The sequence below is a fragment of the Poecilia latipinna genome, unplaced genomic scaffold (genome assembly GCF_001443285.1).
Source record: "Poecilia latipinna isolate Pla-1442-1.1 unplaced genomic scaffold, P_latipinna-1.0 Scaffold990, whole genome shotgun sequence".
Taxonomy (NCBI): Eukaryota; Metazoa; Chordata; class Actinopteri; order Cyprinodontiformes; family Poeciliidae; genus Poecilia; species Poecilia latipinna.
In genome coordinates, this window is record NW_015113606.1 from 308629 (window position 1) to 330031 (window position 21403).

Consider the following 21403-nt stretch of genomic DNA (forward strand, 5'->3'; position numbering starts at 1 on the left):
CAATAAAAGATTAAAAGGGATCAACCTTTTCTACATCTTGGTGACCAAAATGCTAACAATCAGGAAGAGAAGTCATTTATGGCTCCATCGTAATCAAAGCAGTCATTACAATGTCACAGTTTCTCACTATTGGTCAGATTCACAGATGCACTTTCAAGCCAGAACGCCCAACGTCCAGAGATAAAGCAAATAGATGTAAAAATATGAGATGTCTGTAGTATCCCCACAGCATGACGCTTCCACCACCATGTCAGGTAAATTGAAGGTGACTGATTGTACTTGTAATAGGGTGTTTCAGAGTAAAGACACATCACACTTTTAAGATTGTTAAAAAAAAAAAAACATGTTTCACTTTACAGCCGTGCGCCTTTTTGTTGAATGAAAACCCAAATAAAATCCATTGGAAGAGGCTCCGGGGGTGTGAATACTTATGCCTGTTGACATTTCAGATAATATTAGCTTCAGCTCTTTTCACAAGTTACCTTTAACAAAACAATGTGCTTTTTTCCCTCCAAATTTCCATCTAAATGTAGCTGTACCTCCACTCCAAACTTTTCAAAGTGCAATATCATGAAATAAAACTTTTTTGCTTGTTTTTTTAAGTAAACTTCTAGGTTTCAAGCGTCTTTATTCTGTTATAGATCAAAAGAATATATGTTATCTGATCACACGTCTTGCATGTATCGCCGGTTTCCTTCAGTGTTCTCTGAGAAGCGTCTCATCTGGTCCCTGCTCCAAAGGCCCCAGCAGAAAGTTTTTCCAGAGTTCTTTAATGTGAGAGTCGAAGATCTAGAACTCTTTAATGAGACTAAAGACTCTGCAGCCCGTCACGCTCCCAGATCTTACCCACGATGCAAAGCGCTTAGCTCCTTTTGATGTCGCAGAGCCGCCTCGGGCAGGGGTAGGGGGTAAGGATGGGGGCGGTGTGTGTTTTTTTGTGTGTGTGAAGGATACTAGAGGAGTGTGTGTGCGAGTGCGTGAGTGAGAGAGAGAGAAAAGTAAAGTGTCACGGAGCGAAGAGTTCCATCCAGAGTCACAAATGGCTGTTTGATCATCAGGAGAGATGAAACGATGTGTGATGAATTTAACACTTAACTCAGTGTGAGAGGCTTGATGATGTGGTTAGGGAGGCTGATCCATATTAATGCTCTCCTGGCTTGGTAGGACGCCCCCCCTCACAGCTGCTGCATACCGGGTCTCTGCCCGTTTCACCAACTCACATTGAAGACCTTTTTAAGAGCATTGTGAATAAAATTTAATACCTGTATTTCCACAGAAATATCCAAACTTCATTTATATAACTGGCAATAAATTTGAACTTACCCATGATGGACACAAAAGGTAGCTAGCTAGCTAGCAAGGGAGTATTAGCAGCTAGCTAGCAGCAGCCTCAACCGTTTCAAATCACAGAACACAATGAAGATGTCTGACTCAAACCTGCAACAAAAAAATTACATGGAATATACAACAGTATATACCAATACCGATACTTTTTATGTTTGATATCAAACATCTGACTTTCTGGTGGTTTTCTGGTTTGACACAATTTGGATTAAAGTGTCTATGAAATACTTGAATAATATTAACTTGATTTGTGTGCATTTTTCCTAAATAAAGTGCAAAAAAAAAGATAATTCCAGCAAATCACTACAGAATCTTTCAGGTAGAACAGTTTAGAAACTGCAATGCAAAAATAAAACTAAATTTGAAGAGGGAAACTGGAACAAAAGCATTGATCTCACCACTCAAATATCGAGCAGATAAGGTCTTGGTATCGATATTTTGTATCGATTTGGTGGCCTCTAATATACAAGATGAAACAGTCCTGTCCAGACAAAATTTAAGAGCTGCAATCAACATGCTAAAGGCCAACTTAATTTTTTTAATCAATTTAAGACTTCTTAAAAAAAATACACCGACACCCTGTGCATTTACAGCACGAAAGCTTCCCTCGTCTTCGGCTGCATCCTCGTCCTTGGACAAACAACCTGAGGTGAGGGGGAGCTTCTTCCGTCTCGATACCGATCACGCTGCAGTAAGTAAACCCTGTCCTCAAGGCGTCAGCCGTATCTCAACCGCCTGCTCTCGTATCAGTGAGACCACATTTCACCGCTGCCGGCGTATAATCGCAGCACGCGGCTCCCCCTCCCCGTCCCAATACGTTGCCATCTTCGAGTCTGAGTGATGCGTTCAGGGACTTCCCGTCCGGTTCGCAACAGACTCCAGACAGTAACAACACAGTACACAGATTTACAGCCCAAACAAGAAATCTTTTTTATTTACAATGAGGCTTGAGTCACACTGATGGAACGCCATGTGCTGAGCCATTGGCCGACGAGTCAAGAAACAGAGCACTGGTGCAGACTCTTCACAGGAAGAAAAAAATAATAATTCACTTGTAGTTCTTATCCTAAGCAATTGTACATTTTTTTTACACTCTGCTGAAGACGGCAAATTGTGAAAAGGCTTCCAAACAGAAAGGCTGTGGCTGTTTAGAGAAAACTCATCTGAAGGCTGAATAGCTGCATTTCAGGTCTACCGATTCCCTTTTTAAGTCCATCGGCCTCTTAAAATAAAATAAAAAAAACCAGATCATTCACATTTCAAACCCAATCAGTTGATAAGCTTGTTTTCGGTGGAGAGATAATGGGAATGCAGCGCCTCCTGGAGGAAGGAGGCTAAAGAGCAGACTGCTGTGCAACGAGGGATCCCGAAGGAGCTCAGGTGGGCAAATGTGTAGACAGACGATGTTTATAAAAAAAAAAAAAAAAAAAAAAAAAAAAAAAAAGGGACGCAGGGGAACATTCAGTATTTCTTGAACTCCACGTCATCTGGTGGCTTCACGTCCACCTTCCTCGTGCCAACATCGCCCCAGTTGGTGCTCAGGACCGTACCACCAGACTCCATCTGCACAGGGAGGAGAAACAGATAATAACTATAAGTTTGTTTTTAAAGTTCTTATTTCAGTTTTGTTATAATGTGCCAAATATGCAAAAAAATAAAGGTTCATTCTACTCCAGTAAAAGTGGAGCTGGCTACATAAATATAATATTGCTATCAGTTGTGGTAGATTTCTCCTGTTTTTACTTTTTTTTTTTTGTCACAATGTAATGTTTAAGTGCACCAAACTGATTTTAATAGTATCCAGAGAAAACGCATATATAAACAAACTGTTTTAATTGAGAATTTAATTGATAATTCATTGACAATCCACACCAACGTGGCTCTATGTGAAAATGATGTTAAATCATAAGGCAGGTTTATTCGTTTAACACAATTCAGCAACAATGCAGTTCAAAGAGCTTTACAAAGTGATAAAAGAAAACAAACAAAAATACAATTCAAGGGCGAAATAAAGAGAAGTTGAAAATATTGTGACCAGATCAAAGGCAACTCTAATCAGGAGGGTTTAGAGTTGATTTAAAGTAGCTCAGTGTTTCAGCAGTTTTGCGGGTTTCTTGAAGTTTGTTCCAGATTTGAGGAGGAAATGCACTGATTGCAGAACCAGAAGACCTGAGTGGTTTGGAAGGTCAGTATGACAACAGCACATCTTTAATGTATTGCGGTGCCAAGCCGTTCAGTGATTTATCCACTAGCAGTGTTTTAAAGTCTGCTCTCTGAGTCGGTGGAAGGACGTGTTCTGGGTCTTTCTGGGCAGACCTGTGAAGATGCTCTCGCAGTAATCAATGCGACTAGAGAAACACTCTCCACTGCTACATCTTTATTTCCACCACCCTTCCCTTCCCTGGCTTTTTTTTTTTTTTTTTTAATTGAGCGCCGGCGTTGCAATGTAAACGGATGCTTACACTGCTCTAGCGCTGGTGAATGTTGGAGCAAACACCTACTTGGCATGAATGTTAAAAAGAGTCGCAGGTTAATTCTGCTGGGAACGACGGTGAATGATTCTCTTAAGGCTGAAACCTTACGCTGATCACTGCGACGTGTGCAGCTTCCCTCAAATAAAATAACCTTCTATAAACGGAGTTTCCCCCCCATTTTCCATTTTTTGTGTGGTTTTGACTTTGGGTCGTGTGAACTTTGCACTCAGCTCCTCTCTTACAGCCGGTGATAAATCAATCCCTGTAGATAAGTGCAGATGGATGTCTTCTTTAAGAGACTCTGGGTCGCTGTCGGTTCAGGAGTGTGAGCGTGTTACACATCCACCGAGAAGAAAGCCTGTTTTTTTTGTTTTTTTTTTAGTCTGAGTTCAGAATCCAAATTAGCCCGAGTCTCTGTCATTAACGTGCATTTGGCGATGGTCAATCTGCGGCCGGCATCAACATTACTTAAGATTATTACAGAGTGAAAAGACCAGAGCTGCCTCTATCAAAAGGTCAGCTCTCCACAAAAAGCGCAGAGACTGACAGAGGTTTCTTCTTCGTTTTATTTCAAAGGACTACAACGGGTTATTTTCTGCACACGCTCGGAGTGCGTTTGGAATTCCCCGGGTCCTTTAAATTGTTAAAACTCACATCGATCTGCTGGGTTTTCAGCAGGAAAACCAACCTTGAGCCCAAACAGCAGACAGACGACTGCTTGTGCAGCTGCAATTACCAATAAAATGAGGCTGTAGGTATCTGTGTTTGTCTTGTGTGTATCTGTAGATTACCTGCAAGAAGTGACTACTGATGTACAAATGAGAGCTAAAAAGGCAGAACGTGGTGAGCTAAGTGGACTAAGAGGGAAAAACGCAAGTCTTTTGTTTTTTTAATTAGGAATGGTCAGGATATAATAATCAGGATCCAATTAGGGATTTGTTGACAAGTCTCAGTCATCAAATCAATGCCATTTCTACGCTTGGTTTTTAGGTCAGTTGAAAGAACCATTTTTTTTTATAGGAGCTAGTGATGGTTTATGCAGGCCAACACCCAATCAACAAAACTCCGACCATATTTAAAACTCCAGAATCAGTTTCTTTTAGATGGTTTTAAAACAAGGGACAAGGGTTAGAAACCTGTCCTTCCAACAGCTAAATAATTTGTGTTGTCTAATTTAAGACTAGACAAAAAGACAAAGATCTAAACACTGAGAAACGTTGGGTAAGCATCAGCCTCTCGTATGCTTCCCATGTTTCTTTTGATGCCGCAGCGTTTGTGCAGATCAATACGTTAACACAGATCTGAGCTTAAAACTGACAATTTCAGCAAAATCCATTAATGTTATTTCGAGACTCGTGTCCCGATTGCCGCCCGTCTTTTATTATTGCCAGGTGGTGGTGATAAAACGAGCTGCTGGTTCCGATCGGCTCAGAGACCGGCTGATAGGGAATATGAGGGCTTCATAAAAAAACACTTCAAAAACAGGGTTAACACGAATTTCTCCTGTGGGTGCTAATAAAGACAGAAAGAAAGACAAACTGAAGGAAAGAGAAAAAAAGAAAGAGAAAATTAAAGACAAAGTCAAAAAGAAAGAGACAGAAAAAAGACAAAGAAATACATTTGGTCTATCCAGCTATCTATCTATAAGGATACAACATCTGTTTCCATGGATACTGAGGTAAATAATATGATTTGTGTGGCTAAGTGTCCTTGCAATATACAATCTTCTCCAAATCCTCTGAATAACTTTGGATGTTAAACCCATCGCTTCCCTTGTTTAGAACCGACTCAGAACCAGCTCTAGACGGGTTCTGATTAAGCCCCGGATCTCTTTGGAGGAAAAAAGGCTATTTCTGAGACATCAGCAGGTTTTAATAAACTCATGTCTTTGCTCCTGCTGACAGAGTGTAGCACACAAAGCAGTTTGCTGAAGTGCTAGGCTAACAGATAGCATGCTTCCTCTCTGTTTTGATGGGACTTGTTGATCATTCTGAGTTTAAGACATTTCCATGTGGTTCCACTTAATCCCATGTGAACAAAAACTTGCAGAGCTTTCTGCACATTCATCTTCCACTATCTGAGGTCTATATGTACACAGGAAGTAACATCACAGACCGGGAGATGCTGCAGCCTTTCATTATAAATCATGAAAACCCCTAAAATATTTTTTGGGGAAAAAAATTACAATGCCTTCTGTCGACGGCATACCACAAGTGTCCTAAGAGTCAGTTTTGCGGATTGTGCACATGACAATAGACCTGGTTAGAAACCGACCGACTCGAACGTGGCTGCAGCAGAGACGGATCTCAACACCTGCACGGGCTTTTCTTTTAAAGCGAACCAAAGTATTTGTCTGCAGTAAAGGCCGTTGATATGGCAACTGCCTACGGAGGCACACACCACTTTTGTTGATGGCTGGGTCAAGAACCTTGGCGCCCTAATAAATGCAGTAGTTAGGTTTTCTCTGTATTTGTTCCTCAGGTTGTGCAATGAATTAACCTTTAGTTCCGTTCAATGCCAAACAGCTTCTCTAGGTCTGCTTAACGCAGATAAATTATATAGACTGGATAAAAAAGGCAAACTCAAGATATTCAATTACCTAAATGAAAAGGAAAAACAGCAGTTCATCATGTGTACCGTCAATGTCATCCAGTTGTGGCTGGGCGGTAGTTTTGTTTCCAGTAGCAGTTTAATCTTAAAGGAATTTAAATGCACTTGCACAGAGAAATGCAGAGAAATGTGGTCCAATAAAACATGACGTTAACAGTTTATGGATGTTTGCGACTTTTTGATTTTGGTTTGACTTTTCTTTTTCTACTCCAAACGACGGAGTCTGTCACAGTGACAGATTTTGCCGGACGATAAATTCTCAGAGAAGTCACAGTGATAAACGACAATGCTGCTGTTTTGAGAGCATTTTAAAGGAATATCGTGGCGAGGGTGATAATAATGAAAGAACACTTTCTCGAAAGTTTAACACTTTAAATTCTAATGAACATTTAACACTGGAAGACATTTTAAATGTCCAAAATAAATACACAAAACAACAGAAACAAAAAATAAAATGAGTTAGGAAATATCTATAAACAAAATTGATGTTCAAAAAACGTGCAGTCTGAAGACTTATCAGTTTTTGGAAGAAAAAGAGAGAAAAGACAAAAAGAATAAATTATGCAAAAGGAGTTTGTTTTAATTTATCATGCGATTAATTGATTTACTGCTTATTGCAACAGGAACAACAATTTTGGGATGTTGACAAAAACTCCTAGTGATCCAGTCAAACCCATCATTTTTAATATCTAAGCCACCTTTATTTTACAAGATATTTCTCTATTTCTCCTCACGGTCTCCACAAACATCTACATAGCTGCTCGCTATAAACAGAAGAGGAGGGAAGGCAGACTTTTAGAGGATTTCGTCGCGATTTTTTGATTTTCCCGCCAGACTCCTGCCACTAGGACACTTATTGAGCTCTTCCTGCCTCTGAGCTACAATAAGACCTTCACCGGATGAATGCAGACGAGGAAACATTCGCAGCCACGAGATTTATTACATTTTTATGTAGAGTGGACCTGAAACTCTATTTCATTTATTTTAAGTTCTCAGAAAGATCAATACAAGAGTGATGACAAAAGTGCTTCCTTTCTGCACACCTGGGGGAAAAAAATGACCTGTAAAGAACAACGCGTGGCATCGCTTAGGTTTTTGCAGTTTACACTATGAGCGAACGTTGTTAGGTAAATTGTATTATTATCAACTATTTGTTATACCTTTAATATGTTCTTAGTTTATGTACTCTTATTTGTTTTAGTCATATCTTTTAAGAAATGTTTCTGTTTTGTTAATCACTGATTTCCTTTCTCAGAGGGCCTCTCTGAAGAAGAGCAGAGACAGCAGTTCTTCGCAGAACGCCCTGCTTTTGACCTTTTAGATAGCTGTAGAATCGTCGCCATGAAGATTCACAACTTGTCCTGTTTGATCCTGGGTCAGGAACTGGATAAGCTAGTGTTAGATAGATTGTGTTGTTAGTTAGCGATAATCTTGGCGCTGTGACTGTGTGATGAAGTGTCTTTCCCCCTCCCTTTAGAGTTCCAGAGCTCTCTGTGATTAGGGATCCTAAAGACAATAAAAAAAGAGAGGGGCAGGCAAATGTGCTTCAGAGCAGTAGGAGATTTGTAACTGAAAGCACATCTCTGCCTGTTCTCCTCGCGAGTATTAAGAATCTAACTTTCTCTTGTCTTTCCTGTGTTATTTGCTGTGTTTAATAGGTGTCAACTCTGACAAACGTGAAGCCGCGTCACCGCAGGAGCGAGTACTCACGAAGGATTTGTTCATGGCCCGCTTGACGTCGTCCGAGCCGTCCGAGTAGATCTGCTGGAAGAGCTTGTTGAGCGCCGCGTCTCCCTCCAGCTTCTCGTTCTTCTCCTCCTCGCTTATGTCCATCACCATCTTGTCCCACTTGTGGGTGTAGTGGGAAGACGTCGGGTACTGATCTGAAAAAGAGAAGAACTTGAAATGTTAGTTTACTGAAGATGGAAAATGTTAAGGTGGGAAAAATCTGAGAAGGTAGGAGACAGAAAGAGCAGAACGGTTTAACTGTTTCACGCTTGGTTGTGAGTGGAAACCTCAGTGCGTTTTACTGGGGTTTTTACGAGGCAGACCAACAATAAGTAGGCCTTCATTTTGAAGAGGGAGCAAAAATAACGCTTTGCTTTCATCGTAAAAATCTGAAAAGTGTGGCGTTCATTTTGCATTCAGTCTCTGAATATAATCAAATTTGTTTTATAAGCTAAGAATCTACCACTTCATTTCTCTTTACATTTCAAATCACACAAAAATATGCTTTCGTATTTGTAACTGCAGTGTTAGTTTTTCCACCAATCAGCACCTTTTTCATGTAGAGCCAAAAGTATAATTTTGGTTTAATCTGATCGTAGCGCCTTTTTTGAAATGTTTGCCAGTAAGCATGTTTTTTTTTTTTTTTTCATTTGTATGAAGAAACATCTATGCAACTTTTCAAATTAAATAACCAGGTTGTTTGTTAAAATAAATCAAAGACTTAAACTGTGAAATGCAGAGGAATTATGATCAGCATAAACTTTAGCTCACATGTCGCAAAACCCTTAGAAATTTGTGTTTCCAGTATCTTTTGTCTATTTCTTTAATGAAAAGTTAGAAAGTCGTGTGAGAAATAATCTGAGTGCAACATGATGCTTCACTCCATTTTTACCAATTTTTGTAGCCGGGATCTGTTTCGATATTATGAAAATGAAAAATAGCTGTTGTTTTTGTTTTTAAAGAGAAATGTCAAATGAGATCATCTTGAAGGCGCACATGATTAGGTTATTTAATTTCCCCTTGGAATCAATAAAAACTTTTTGAAATTGAATTGAATTTCAATTACCCATCCTGGGCTCGGCCCTCCACACGCCCACCCGATTACGCCGGGCCTGCTTGTGGCAAACTTTATGACATTTGAAATGTTTCTTTCAATCCCCCCAGAAAATGTTTATTCTTGCCTTTCTTCCATGAAGCCCAGGTTTGGAAACTTCCCTGCTGATGAAACAAGTAGATTCTAATTTGAAATGTTAAAAACAGAAGCATCACTTTCCTTCCTCTTCTCAATTATGCATTATTTTGTTGGTCCATCACCTAAAAACTCAACAAATGACACTGAAGCTTGTAGTTCTGTGATAAAGTTCAAATGGTATGCAACCACTTGAACCAAAATGTCAACTTTACTGGAGTTCACCATTAATGGTTTCATTAGAACACACCCAGCAAGGCTGAACGAATAAACTCATTTGGCAAACAATCACCCCGAGATTTGATTTCTGTTTTCTCCGGATGTAAAAAGATCAGCTTATAATCCCAGAAAGAGATGGAGAGGCAGAGCAGGACGAGTAATCCAGACGCAGATTTACATAAATGCGGCAGCAGACAGATTCAGGCCAAGTGTGGACACGTTTCATAAAAAATTCCCAAATATCATGTTCGAACGCATCACAAGTTAAAAGCATGCCCTGGTTAAAAATAAAAAAATAAAAAAAATCTGGGCAGTGGAAAAATAGTTAGGATGCCCACTTAACGATGACTTTGCCTTCCCCACCGACACAACTACGTGCGTATTTAATCCCATCCGTAGCAGGAAAGCGTGGGCTGAAATACCGAGTCGCGCCGCTGCCGCCGCTACCTTCCCTTTCCCTCGCCGTCACGCTAATGAAAGACTCTAGCAGGGCCCGACTGCCCACTCTCATTTTAGTGAAGAACAGACAAACAGGAGCTTATATTGATCTTCGCACAGAGACAGAAAGAAACAAGAAGAAGTGGTTCAGGAGGAAGATAGTGAGACGGACTGACGGCAGTGGAGACAGGAGACCAGATACAGATAGATTAGTGAAGTAAAAAAAGAAAAAAAAAAAAAAAACAGAGCGTAAACACCGAAGCTGAGGACTGACTCGGATTGAAGTGTTTGATGTTGGACTCCTGTCCTTCTCCCTCCAGCTTCTCCCATCTGATGGCGTCCATCTTCTTCATCTTGATTTCCACCTAACAGAAAACAAAGAGAGAGAGAGAAACACACAACGTTTGACCAAAAGTGGATGAAAATAAGCACAACACATCGGATCATTACTGAGGCCTGAAAGAGCCGCTTGTTTCGGGGGAGCCGCGGAACGACTTAGCCTGTGAATGAGTGAAAGGAAAGAAAGAAAGAAGGAGAGAGAGAGACAGTTGGAGAGAGACATCGGGGGTATGCGGGGGCACAGCTCAATCTCCAACCTCACTGACAGACACACCGCGCTAACGAGACGCCTGTCAGCCAGAGGGCCGGTATGAGAGACGGGGCATGGGGGAGAGAGAGAGAAAGAGAGGAGGGGGAGAGGCAGCGAATCCTAATTCCACACAGCAGCATTTGATCCGAATCGTTACACACGGAGAACATAGTAGAGGAGGAAAACAATGCAGCAAAGAAAAGGACACGGACACTGAGTCGCACTGACATGGCAGGAGAGAGAGAGAGAGAGAGAGAGAGAGAGAGAGAGAGAGAGAGAGAGAGACCCCTCTCCCCTCCTATTAATGCCGTGTGCGTTTTGACACACGAAAGACAGATCCAGTGATGTCGATGCAATTAAGGAACATTTCTGCTCTGCTGGGCGACATGATGATTCATTTATGAGGGTGGAGGCAGACGGTGCTGGGGGGCCGGGGGCGAGCAGATCGAGGGGAACCGGGCGGTGCAATCGCTGTTAGAGGTGATGAGCTAGCGTGCGCGAGGTGGCTGTACGCCGGTAGACTGCTTTGGTACGCGTCATCACTTTCTGCTCCACGCAGGGGCTAAAAACGGAACATCCACAGCGACGGACCCCCGGATCCGCTCAAGTCATCACTTTACAGGGAATTTGGTTTGTGAAATTGTTAAATGGGATATTTGATCTAACAGGTTTATTGCAAATAGCACCTCATATTCAGCTTAAAAACAAAAACAGTGATATAGACGTGGAAAATCGTTCAGAGTAACATTTTTAGCTTCAAGTTTCTCAATTAATGCCTCAACTTCTTCACAAGTCATATATATCCTGGTTTCCCTGGTAACACCGGAGGGCTTGACTGGTACATAAAATGACTGCTGTCATCCCACACGACTCTAATGCATCGAAATACTGTTCATAACTCTGGCAAACACACCGAGCCTTGGAACGACTTGGATGGAAACCTTTGAGCTCAGCAATAAGTATTTTTAGCAGTGGGCCCAGCTAGCGACACAGCAGCGTCAAAATCTCCAAATCAACATCGGCCGCTTTTTTTTTTAACCAATAAATGACAGATCCACAACTTTAATTGCTGATGTGGGGGGAAAAAAAAAACTTGAGGGCAGGGCAGGGGAGGCCTGTAAGTTTCGGTATTAAATATGCATTCATGTAGCGTTTAGGCTACAGAGCTAAATCTGGTTTTTAATGAGGTGTTATTTCATTATCAACCTTTTACTGAGGAGCAAGGGTTGCTAGTTCTAGAGAGACCAATTTAGAACTAAAAAATTAAACATTGAGCTTCAACTTTCATATATATTCAGATTAAAATTTGACTAGCCGAGGTTGCCGTCTCATTCGTTGGTTGCGTTTCAGAGCTGCTCGTCGTAGTAGATCAGTTCTTCCGGGTTGTTGCCATGCTTTTTTTTTTTTTTTTATTGTCGTGGCCTAAAACTACTTATGTTTGCAACACCTTATTCAAAACGTTGCAGTCAAAGTTGCAAATAACCTTCCTAATATTAACTCTTGTAGTGCAAATAACCATTTCAAGAGCCTTCTTGAAATATTCACCTTAATTAAAACACAATCATGTCCTGAGGAGTTGTCAAAGTTGGTCATTCAACTCAACATGAACTGTGTTCAAATCTACAGAGCGATATGGAAGACATTATTAATACGTAAACACAAACTACAAAGCTGCCAGGTTTATAATACACTCTGGGGAACCCTGTAATGTCTATGCTTTTATCTTAAAAGTTTAGCTTTCAAGAAACTATGCGAGTCAGGAAGGTGCATCAGAATGGGGCTAAGGAGATTGGTCGAAATTCAGCCGAGCTGCCATGATTGGTCACTGACTGCACAAACTGAACTTTGATTAATTTCCCATTAAACAGAAGTGCTGTGATTTATTTTTTAACTGCTTGAATTCAACATTGCTGTTTCCACAATGAAAAGAAAAAGAATCAAAACCAATTAAGCAACAACTTGTAATCAATCCAAAGAGTAATCTGACAGGAGCCATCTCTGTTGAAAGCAATATGTGTTTGAGAAGCTAACTCAAGCTAATCTTGGGGTTTTGAAGCAGCTTCACACAGGAAATCAAACATTCATTAAAGCTTTCGACAGATGCAGCATCCGCCTGAGAAGGCACTTTGGTTCCCGTCTCATCTTACGTTGTTTTAAGAACTTTATGAATCCGGATTTCATTCCTCACATACCGACGTGGTGTGATAGACATTTCAAGCAGTGCTTGAAATTCTCGCACTAGCAACAACATAAAGAGATTTTTTTTTTTTTTGGTCGTCTTTTGTCGTCTAAAAAAAACAAAGAATAAACTAGCTGGTGCCGTTTCTCTTCCCTAAATATTTAGGATGCTTTAAGTTTGGCAGGAGTCAAGCCGCGGCTCCGGCTGCGTGGAGGCGTGTGCGCCGCCATGCGTGCTCCTGGGCCATACAACATTAATCTCCTGCCACATCCGAGTTTCCTGCCTTTCAAGGGACGTGGCAGGCCGAGCAGCGTGCACACGTGTGTGTAACTCTGTGTGTGTGTGTGACAGGCGAGGCGACAGTCCTTAAAGGGATGTGACAGCACAGCCACAATCGGGGGGCCACCACCCACAGGACCCCAGGGGCTGGACTATGCAAAACACACACACACACACACACACACACACACAAATACAGGCTATTTACAGAAGGGACCCGTGTCATTTGTCACATGTGTTTATAAGCATCTTCCCCACCGAGTTTCTAACATAACTCTTCATCCAACATCTTTAACCTCTTTTTCCCCCCAGATGTTGGAAGATTTCAAACAATCTCCCTGAAAAAAAAACAAAAAAACATCAACATTCTTAGACACTGACAGGCGTGCAAATTAAAGCGGGGAGACGGCACTTTAGTTATTTGCAGGAAAGAGATGATTTCGGAGTAGAACGAGTGCACGTGCGTTTTTATATCCGTGTGTGTGTGTGTGTGTGCGCATGTGTGTGTGAGCGCATCAGCCGTCTGTTCTGATCAAACACACTGGTGTGTAATTGGCTCCCCGTTGTCGCGGTGACCCCTGCGGTTGGGATGTTTGTTGTGATGGGAGGACGGGAGGAGGTCGCACTGACGATAATGTGCCACAGACGACACCGAGACACACACACACACACACACACACACACACACACAGAAAGAAAGAAAGAAGGAAAATAGTTTAAATAGCACAAGTGTGTTGAAAGATTACAGCTCTGCTTCTGCATTCATTCATGAATGTGTGTGTGTGTGTGTGTGTGTACTCTGAAGCCCAGCTTAGCTTCCCCCTGCTAAGTTGTCTTTAAAGACAGCAAGGAGATGAAGCGTGAACACAGTGCAGGGCAGCCTGTTACAGTCAGACACTGGTTGAGACTCAACAGCTCCGAGGGCGATGCTTTCTATTTTTTTTTTCTTCCTTTATTTATTTATTTTTTAAAGGGCTCATTAGGGATGCATGCCAATCTAGGGAAACTCGACTTGCTGATGCCGTTGTTCATTTCAGTGTTCTTATCCCCCCACCCCCCAGCTGCTTCGCACGGGGCACCAAAAATGTTAAATGAGACACGCATGAAGAAAGCCCGGCGGTTAGTCGGGGTCTACGGCGCTCCACCTGTATGAGGTGAGGGGGAAGTTTGAGGAGTCTGAATGCTGCAATTACCTGCAAGTGGTATTCTATGTGTTTGGGTGAGTGTGAGGGGGGGCGCCTGAGGAGCCCACTGGACCTGTGAACAAACAGTCCAGGGAGGGAAGAAATAAAAAAAATAAAAAAAACGGCTTTGACGCCGAGTCTGTAGGTGTTGAAATAAGCCAGAAACATAAGGAGTGACCGGAGCTGTGCTGCCATGACCGTGGGCGTGCAGGGAATTGACAAAATATAGAAAGACGGGCGAGGGAGCAAACTAAATAGAAGGAGTCTAAGTCCATCCTCAGCTGCAGCCTCTCTAAGACTGAGCCCTTGTTTAAGCTGCAACCCACGTGCACCTCTGGTATGCAGTGTCTGCTGTTGCCATGGAAAAGTGAGGAAATGAGTGAAAAGGAAGTGTTTTTTTTTTTTTTTTGAGAAGGGCCAGCTCCTGTGTAGGTCAGCCACAGCCGATAGAGAGCACATGGTATAGAGACGTCGGGTTATGCAACGCTCTGCTTCGAATTTCTTTACAGCTTCTACTTTTTCATATATATATTATTATTTGCTACGTCCGCACATACAGCGTGTGCTTTCGAGTTCGTAGGGCCCCGCCTCGCCCTTTCGCTCCTCCGGTGGGGTTGCTGTCAGACTGAACTATCAGAAATGCTTTCAGCCTGTATGTTAGGACTAGAACTGCACCGCAGATACAGCGGTGTAGCATTCACTTCACCCATGTGCATAGTTTCCAACATCAAAGTGTATAACCCGATCAAACATCTATGAGAGAAGTGAGATTTTACAAGCTGTCAATATGAAACAATATATCTTCATAGGAAGTATAGGTAGCCATGGCGATGAATACCGGCACACCAGGGTGGTAAAGAGTTGGAGTTTTTATCTGCGTTCCTGCTTTTTGGTATTTTGTGCATTTCTGAACCAAGAACAAGATTTTGACACCGGTAAAAAAAAGAACAAAATAAATTTAAAAAAAAAAAAACACACACACACAATGCACCGGTTTTGAAAATAATAAAGTATGACACAGAAATAGAAATAACTTTCTGCTATAAACATAGAATTGAAGAAAAGTACAACCAGGATTCAGGAAGGGATTTTTTTCCACCAAAGACAAATTGGAAGAAATAAAAATATATATATATAAAAATATTAATATTGCTGTCTAGACACATGAGAGGGTGCAGCCATTGATGTATGAGAGGACTGAGCTGACCGAGCAGCCAAAACCCTAAATGATTGGCTCAGTGTCAAATGTGGTGGTTTTGCTCATTATTGACTTGATCAGATTATGCATTTTGTTTAAAGTAAACAAAAAAAAGAAGTAACAATTGTACATAACTGACTTAATAATCATATCAGCTCAAGAGGTGACAGTGTGATTCCTACATCTAGCAGATGACTTAATTTACTCTAATTTCTCATAACAGATATAAAATTCTACTGACAAAGATGGAAATGTGCTCTGACCTGAATCCAGAGTCAGATCAATGGACTGATTGCAACAGAACCAAGCTGTAGGACTTGCATCATCCCTGGGTTTTGACTTGTAGGGTAAAAAAACAGATTTTCAGTAATAATTCCTCCGTGAGGGCATGCTTTCTTTTACATCTCTTGTGGTGCATCTAGAGCTGAGGAAGCACAACACAAATTATGGACAATTCTTATTAATAATTCTGTGAGAAAGAAAGGAGAATCTCCTTTCTGCTTTCTGACTCTGCTCCTCACAGAACGCTTTAAACCATCATCCATCCAGCGGTCTGCTCTACACTAAATATATATTTTTTGACAGACAAGTTGGCACAAAAATGGTGCAGTTAGAGTGAGAGCGGTACAGCCCTGACCAGACCTCCGTCGCAGCCGAGCAAACCAAACCAAACACGTGGAAAACAGAGCCCATTTATCGGCCATGTTTGTTTTCTTTTTCCCTCTGTTCTTCTTAAGACTTTTTTTTGTTTTTTGCCGTCAGAAGTAAAACAAATAATTTGGCGCTCTGAAGCCACCAACTGGTGTGTAAACCGTCCTCACAAGAATTTGTGCAAGAGTTGGTTGAATTCAGTCGGCTTCAACCGCTTTGACATTTCATACGGTTCTGCCGTATCGTCCTGAGAGGAATCAGTCGTCAGTGGTGTGACATTTTTACGAGGGTGTGATTCCCTTAACATCTTCTGCATCATGTTCTCCTACTACTCTCCAACATGCATCATTTGCTGTCACTTTGACTGCCAACGTCAAGTTTTTGCCTCTCCATAGAAGGAGCCGCTGGTCTGATGTTCTGTTTGACTTCCTGGATGAGGGAACAACTAATCGTTCTGCCTCTTCTCCTTTTAACCGTTTCACTTTCCACGAACTTGAAAAATGACTGATAATCGCGGTTCATCCGTTTCTTTCTGTGTATCCGTTCCGTCCTCTCAAGCAAATGTCGCTACATGAATGCTGCAAGTCAATGAGTTCATTCAATTTGACCAATCAACTGAGCTGAATGCGCTGATTGATAACTGGGATCAACTGGAATGTATGTGTGACTTAAGTAAAGTGATGATTTTTGTTGTTGTTGTTGTGAATTGGTGCTACATAAATAAACTAAATTTAATTTTTAGTCGTCACACAAAAATCTGCTGAAACCATGAACTTTTTGAACACCGTTGAAACGTGACGTGATGTATCCTCAGCTTTAGATACTCGGGAGTTTTCCCTTCTTCAAACATGAGATGAGAAAATAGAATTTGAGGCAAGAAGAGAAAAAATAATTTAAAAAAAAAACAAAAAAAAAACAACGTATATTTGTTTCGACTGACTCAGCAAAAAGTTTTCCTATTTCTTAAACCACGACTTTCAGATACCTTTCAACTCTCCTTGATTTTTTTTTGTTGTTATTTGTAGAGTCATCCTCTGAACTACTGTGTTATGCATTGTGATGGCTGTGGTAATAGGACTGGAGGGAAAGTGTGTGGAACGGAAAATAAAGGAAGAAAAAAAAAAAACTTTCGAAGCCTCGGAGAAGTAAAGATCAAGATTGCTGCAGCGAAAAGTCTGATATCTTTGAAGCAAACTGCATAGAAATCCGCTAAAAGATTTTCCCTCGGCACGGTGCATCCAAGTGTAATTCTCAATCCTCGGCTGGGTTTGCGGGCTTCGAGGAACACGTGACCACATCAAGTGAAGTTCTCTCTCTAACGAGGAGAAGTTTCAGAAAGCGCTAAACAAGCAGCGATTGATTTCCCCCCTGATGTTTGCAGACGCGTCGTGCCGTCCGGCGTGTGACTGCCTGGCGGCGTTACGCCGGGGGGGAGGAATCTGTTCGCTGGGAAGTGATTTGATGTTTACAGGTCAGCGGCGTGGCCCGCGGGCGTTCACAGAGTCTTAGTCACCCGTTTCCCGTCTGCTGGGCAGCGCCGCTCCAATCGAGCACGAGACGAGTTAGAGGCAGACCTGGCGTGTTTAACCACACAAAGCGTCGCATTAGTGCAAGCCCCCCCGCATCTTTAAGGCTCGCTCCTAGTTCTCCCATTTTCTCTCCCCTCCACCACCACAGTTTCTGTGAGAAACTGACTTGACAAATAACAACAGTAAAAAAAACTAATATATATGAACTTGAACACATCTCTGACGTCTCCAAGTCCATTTTATGGACAAATTAGGACAGGGGTTTTCTGTCTTATTGCGTCAGTGATGAGTTGCTGCAAATTCACTGTGAGGCAAAAAAGGCTTCAAAGGCTTGTGATCTGCAAAACAAAACGCCTCTAAAGCTGATGCTCATGCTGCTCGGATGGAGAACGACGCTAAAGTCGATAAGTCACACAAAGCTTCGTCACTGCTTTGACAATTATATAAAAATAAAAATAAAAAAAACCCACACGACTTGATTTACCCGTTTTCTCATAATAATCAACCATTTCAAAGGAGGTTCTGATGCACTCACTTTCCTTTATGTAGGTGGTTTGTGTATCTCAGACAAATCCCTTTTTCATTTCTCATAAAGGTCGCCTGTCTTAATATAGTCCGTAACATTATGCTTTCACGAGAAATTTGCTTTTTCCTCTCCTCCGTATGACTTGGTGTGGGATTTCAGTTTGATAATTGTGTCAAAATGAGTAGAATATTCTGGTAAACTTTTAGCTGAAGTTTTCCAGTAGTTTCACTACTGTGTATATATATATATATATATATATATATATATATATATATATAGACACACACACACACACACACACACACACACACATTTGGCTCCTTTCAGGATCCTGCTTTTAGCTCTTTCTTTTTTTAATCAGATCTTTCACGTCATTAACAGTTTAAAGAGCTTTTGTAAAAATTTAGCTTACAAATGAGGAGTTTGTTAAGAACCAATTACCTCCCAAAGTCAATATCAGCTGCGCTGCTATTGGCAGCAGCAGCTGATATTGAGCGTTTACAAAAACTGGCAAAGGATCTTTAAAGTCTTTCCAGAGAAACTGTGGTCCACTCTCCTGTGCAGAACTGCTCTAATTCACCCGTATTGGAAGGTTGCTAACTCTGTTTGCTTAAGGTTATTTCTTCAATCTAATGGAATGAGACACATCTTACCAAATGTTTCACTTTAGTTTAATGACTCCAAATAATGTTTTCCTAAAAGTCTGGAAGCGTCTTCAAAGTATTTTTGGGGGTAAATGTGAGACAAGTCTTTGCTTTGTCTTAAGTCAGAAGTAGTTTTCTCCTTTTAACTCTCCCACTGAGGCCATTTTTAGGGTGACTATGTTTGTTTGGGGGTCAAAGTTGCAACATTTGATAAATTTTGCAGTTCTCTTTCACGCTGCACTCTGTCAAACGATCCAAACCCCTTTGAAAACCTGCTCACCTCCTCACCTGTGGTGGCGCTGCACCAAGAACCACTGAAAGAAACGACACGAAAACCTTCAGAACATGACCGCAACTTCCTTCTTTGCAAAATGTAAACATAAAAATGGTGTAGCGTCAGATTTTAGTGGTTGTAGGACTTCTTTATTGTCTTTGGCAAAAAGACTATGACCCTTTTTTCACTGCTAGCAATAGGCTCACGGGTTTGTTTGGTTACATTATAGTCCACTTCACACTTTTGGAGTGGTCTCCGGTTCGCTTCCATTCATACTGCATTCAAACTGCACCAGAGACACTTAGGTTTATTCACTTTTTTTGTCCACACCAAAGTTCAGTTACACATCAACACCTCCCCAAACAAACAGGACTTAATAGGCAAACAAACTTCGATTACAGCAGACGAAACAGGGCAACCAACGGAAACAAAACAAACGCGAGAGCCCAGCGCTAGCAGGAGAAATACCCTGTAGTCCACTACTATCCACAAATGAGAAATCCCACAACGGTTAAAGTTTTGGTCAGTGTCTTCTTCAGAGGTTTTGGTGTCGATTCCTTCAGTGGTTTTTGGTGCAGCGCCACCACAGGTGAGGAGGTGAGCAGGTTTTTCAAAAGGTTTGGCTTGTTTGACAGTGTGAAAGAGAACCGAACCATCTGAAAAATTAGCAAATTTTGGTCTCGAATGAAACTAAGTCTACCGGATTATCATGTATGAAAACACCCAAAGAAGCAAATCTGTATGTGGGAGGGGAAGATTCTGTAGTAGAGAGTAGAGCTCCATGTTGCTGGGTTGGGCAGATCAATGCCATGGTAGAGGAGAGGAGGGGGTGGGGGGGAGATCCAACATTCACAGCCTTGATGATTAAAGAAAAAAAGCTGGATAAAATCTGCTTCTTGATCTGTGGGGCTAAAACCTGACAGTGGTATAAATCCTGAATCAGCACATTCATTAGCCCACATCTGTAACACACACTAATTAGCGCACAGTTAAAGAAAAAAACAGTAGCCATCCTCCTCATTAGGTCAGTAATCACCTTAAAGAGAGCAGAGGAACTTTCAGCGGGTAAATTATACTAGTGTGTGTGTTTGTGTGTGTAAGGGTGTGAGGGAGGATGGATTTGCACCTTCGCTGGTGTCTGCACAGGAGCAGCACTGTATATAGAGAGTGGATTTCCCCGTTTCCACTCTAGCTTCAGAAGGCTTCAGCAGCATTAAGGAATTAAAGGTAGGGAAAGCCTACTTTATTCTGCTTTAATTTTTTGAAGAGATTAAGAAGCTGATCTCAGCGCAGCAGCCCCAGTAATTATCAGCCCTGGTCCCAGTAAGCAGCTTAAAGTCAAATCAGCATGCTCTTTTCCCGCTTTAACGTTGTTTTACCCGACAAAGGAATTAAAGCACCTCACAGAAAAATAAAACAAAATGAAAGGCCACAGGAAAAAGAAATGAAAGATCCGATTAATTGGAAGAATTCCTCACTTTTGCGTGAATCGGAGCGAACCTCATTTGTTGTTGGGGTTTTTTTGGAACTTTTATTTGCTTTTCTAAATACTGCCAACGCGACGCCACCGTTCTGATCCAGCAACGCGTCAAATTTGCACTTTGCTCAGTCAGAAGCCTTTTCATCATGTCGTGTATGAATGTCGCCTGGCTGCGGTCACTCTGACCCAGAAAAAAATTAAATAAATAACAAAAGTGGGCTGTTATTTTCCTCTTTGTTCTCTGGCACACTACAAAACCTCCATGTGTTTTTGGGTTGGCAAGCGACAGTTTGGCACAACAGGGGTCGTGTACACTTTAAGAAAAAAAAAAAAAAAAAAAAACCACACACAAAAAAGGGACATCCTAACATCAAATTTACAAAAAGAATCTTCAAGGCCTTTGTCATGTTACAGCCTCATTCTGTGATGCATTTGATTGAGGCTGCATGTGACAGGACAACACGTAGCTGGCAGGAGTACCGCCTCACTGTAATCTGACTACATATGTCAGGTAATAAGTACAGTCAGGGATTACAACTCCAACAAACAAAAATGAATTAGATCACAATTACTTCCATGCGAGCAGACTGCGTTATGAAACCGTGATTTTTGTATGAGAGTGTCTCGTGGCAGGTGCCCTGGTACCAAGGTACCCTGGAAGCGCTACCTTGGTGGAGAGGATCTTGAAGGTGCTCTGCTGCGGTACTATCGGGTGCAGGAGGTGGAAGTGCAGGTCACAATCCTCGCCCGACGCCATCTGTATCTGTGCAGAAAGCTGCAGAAAAGAAAAACTGATTTTAGACATTATATCATCAGCAACCGACTAGTAAACTCTACAAGTGTGAGTGAGGAGATGCTGCAACAAGAG

General features: G+C 41.6%; 1 protein-coding gene across 2 annotated transcripts in view; it reads right to left on the reverse strand.

Annotated features, from left to right (window-relative positions):
- Nucleotides 1–2249: 2249 nt before the first annotated feature.
- sugt1 (SGT1 homolog, MIS12 kinetochore complex assembly cochaperone) overlaps nucleotides 2250–21403 on the reverse strand; it is a 42983-nt gene continuing 23829 nt past the window's right edge. For both annotated transcript variants that reach the window (XM_015050418.1, XM_015050417.1), the window contains exons 10-13: nucleotides 21203–21310; nucleotides 10277–10367; nucleotides 8139–8311; nucleotides 2250–2907 (exon numbers count right to left, since the gene is read on the reverse strand). In XM_015050418.1, coding sequence (XP_014905904.1) covers nucleotides 2806–2907; nucleotides 8139–8311; nucleotides 10277–10367; nucleotides 21203–21310 — 474 coding nt within the window. In that variant the 3' untranslated portion in view covers nucleotides 2250–2805. The remainder of the gene's footprint in view (nucleotides 2908–8138; nucleotides 8312–10276; nucleotides 10368–21202; nucleotides 21311–21403) is intronic.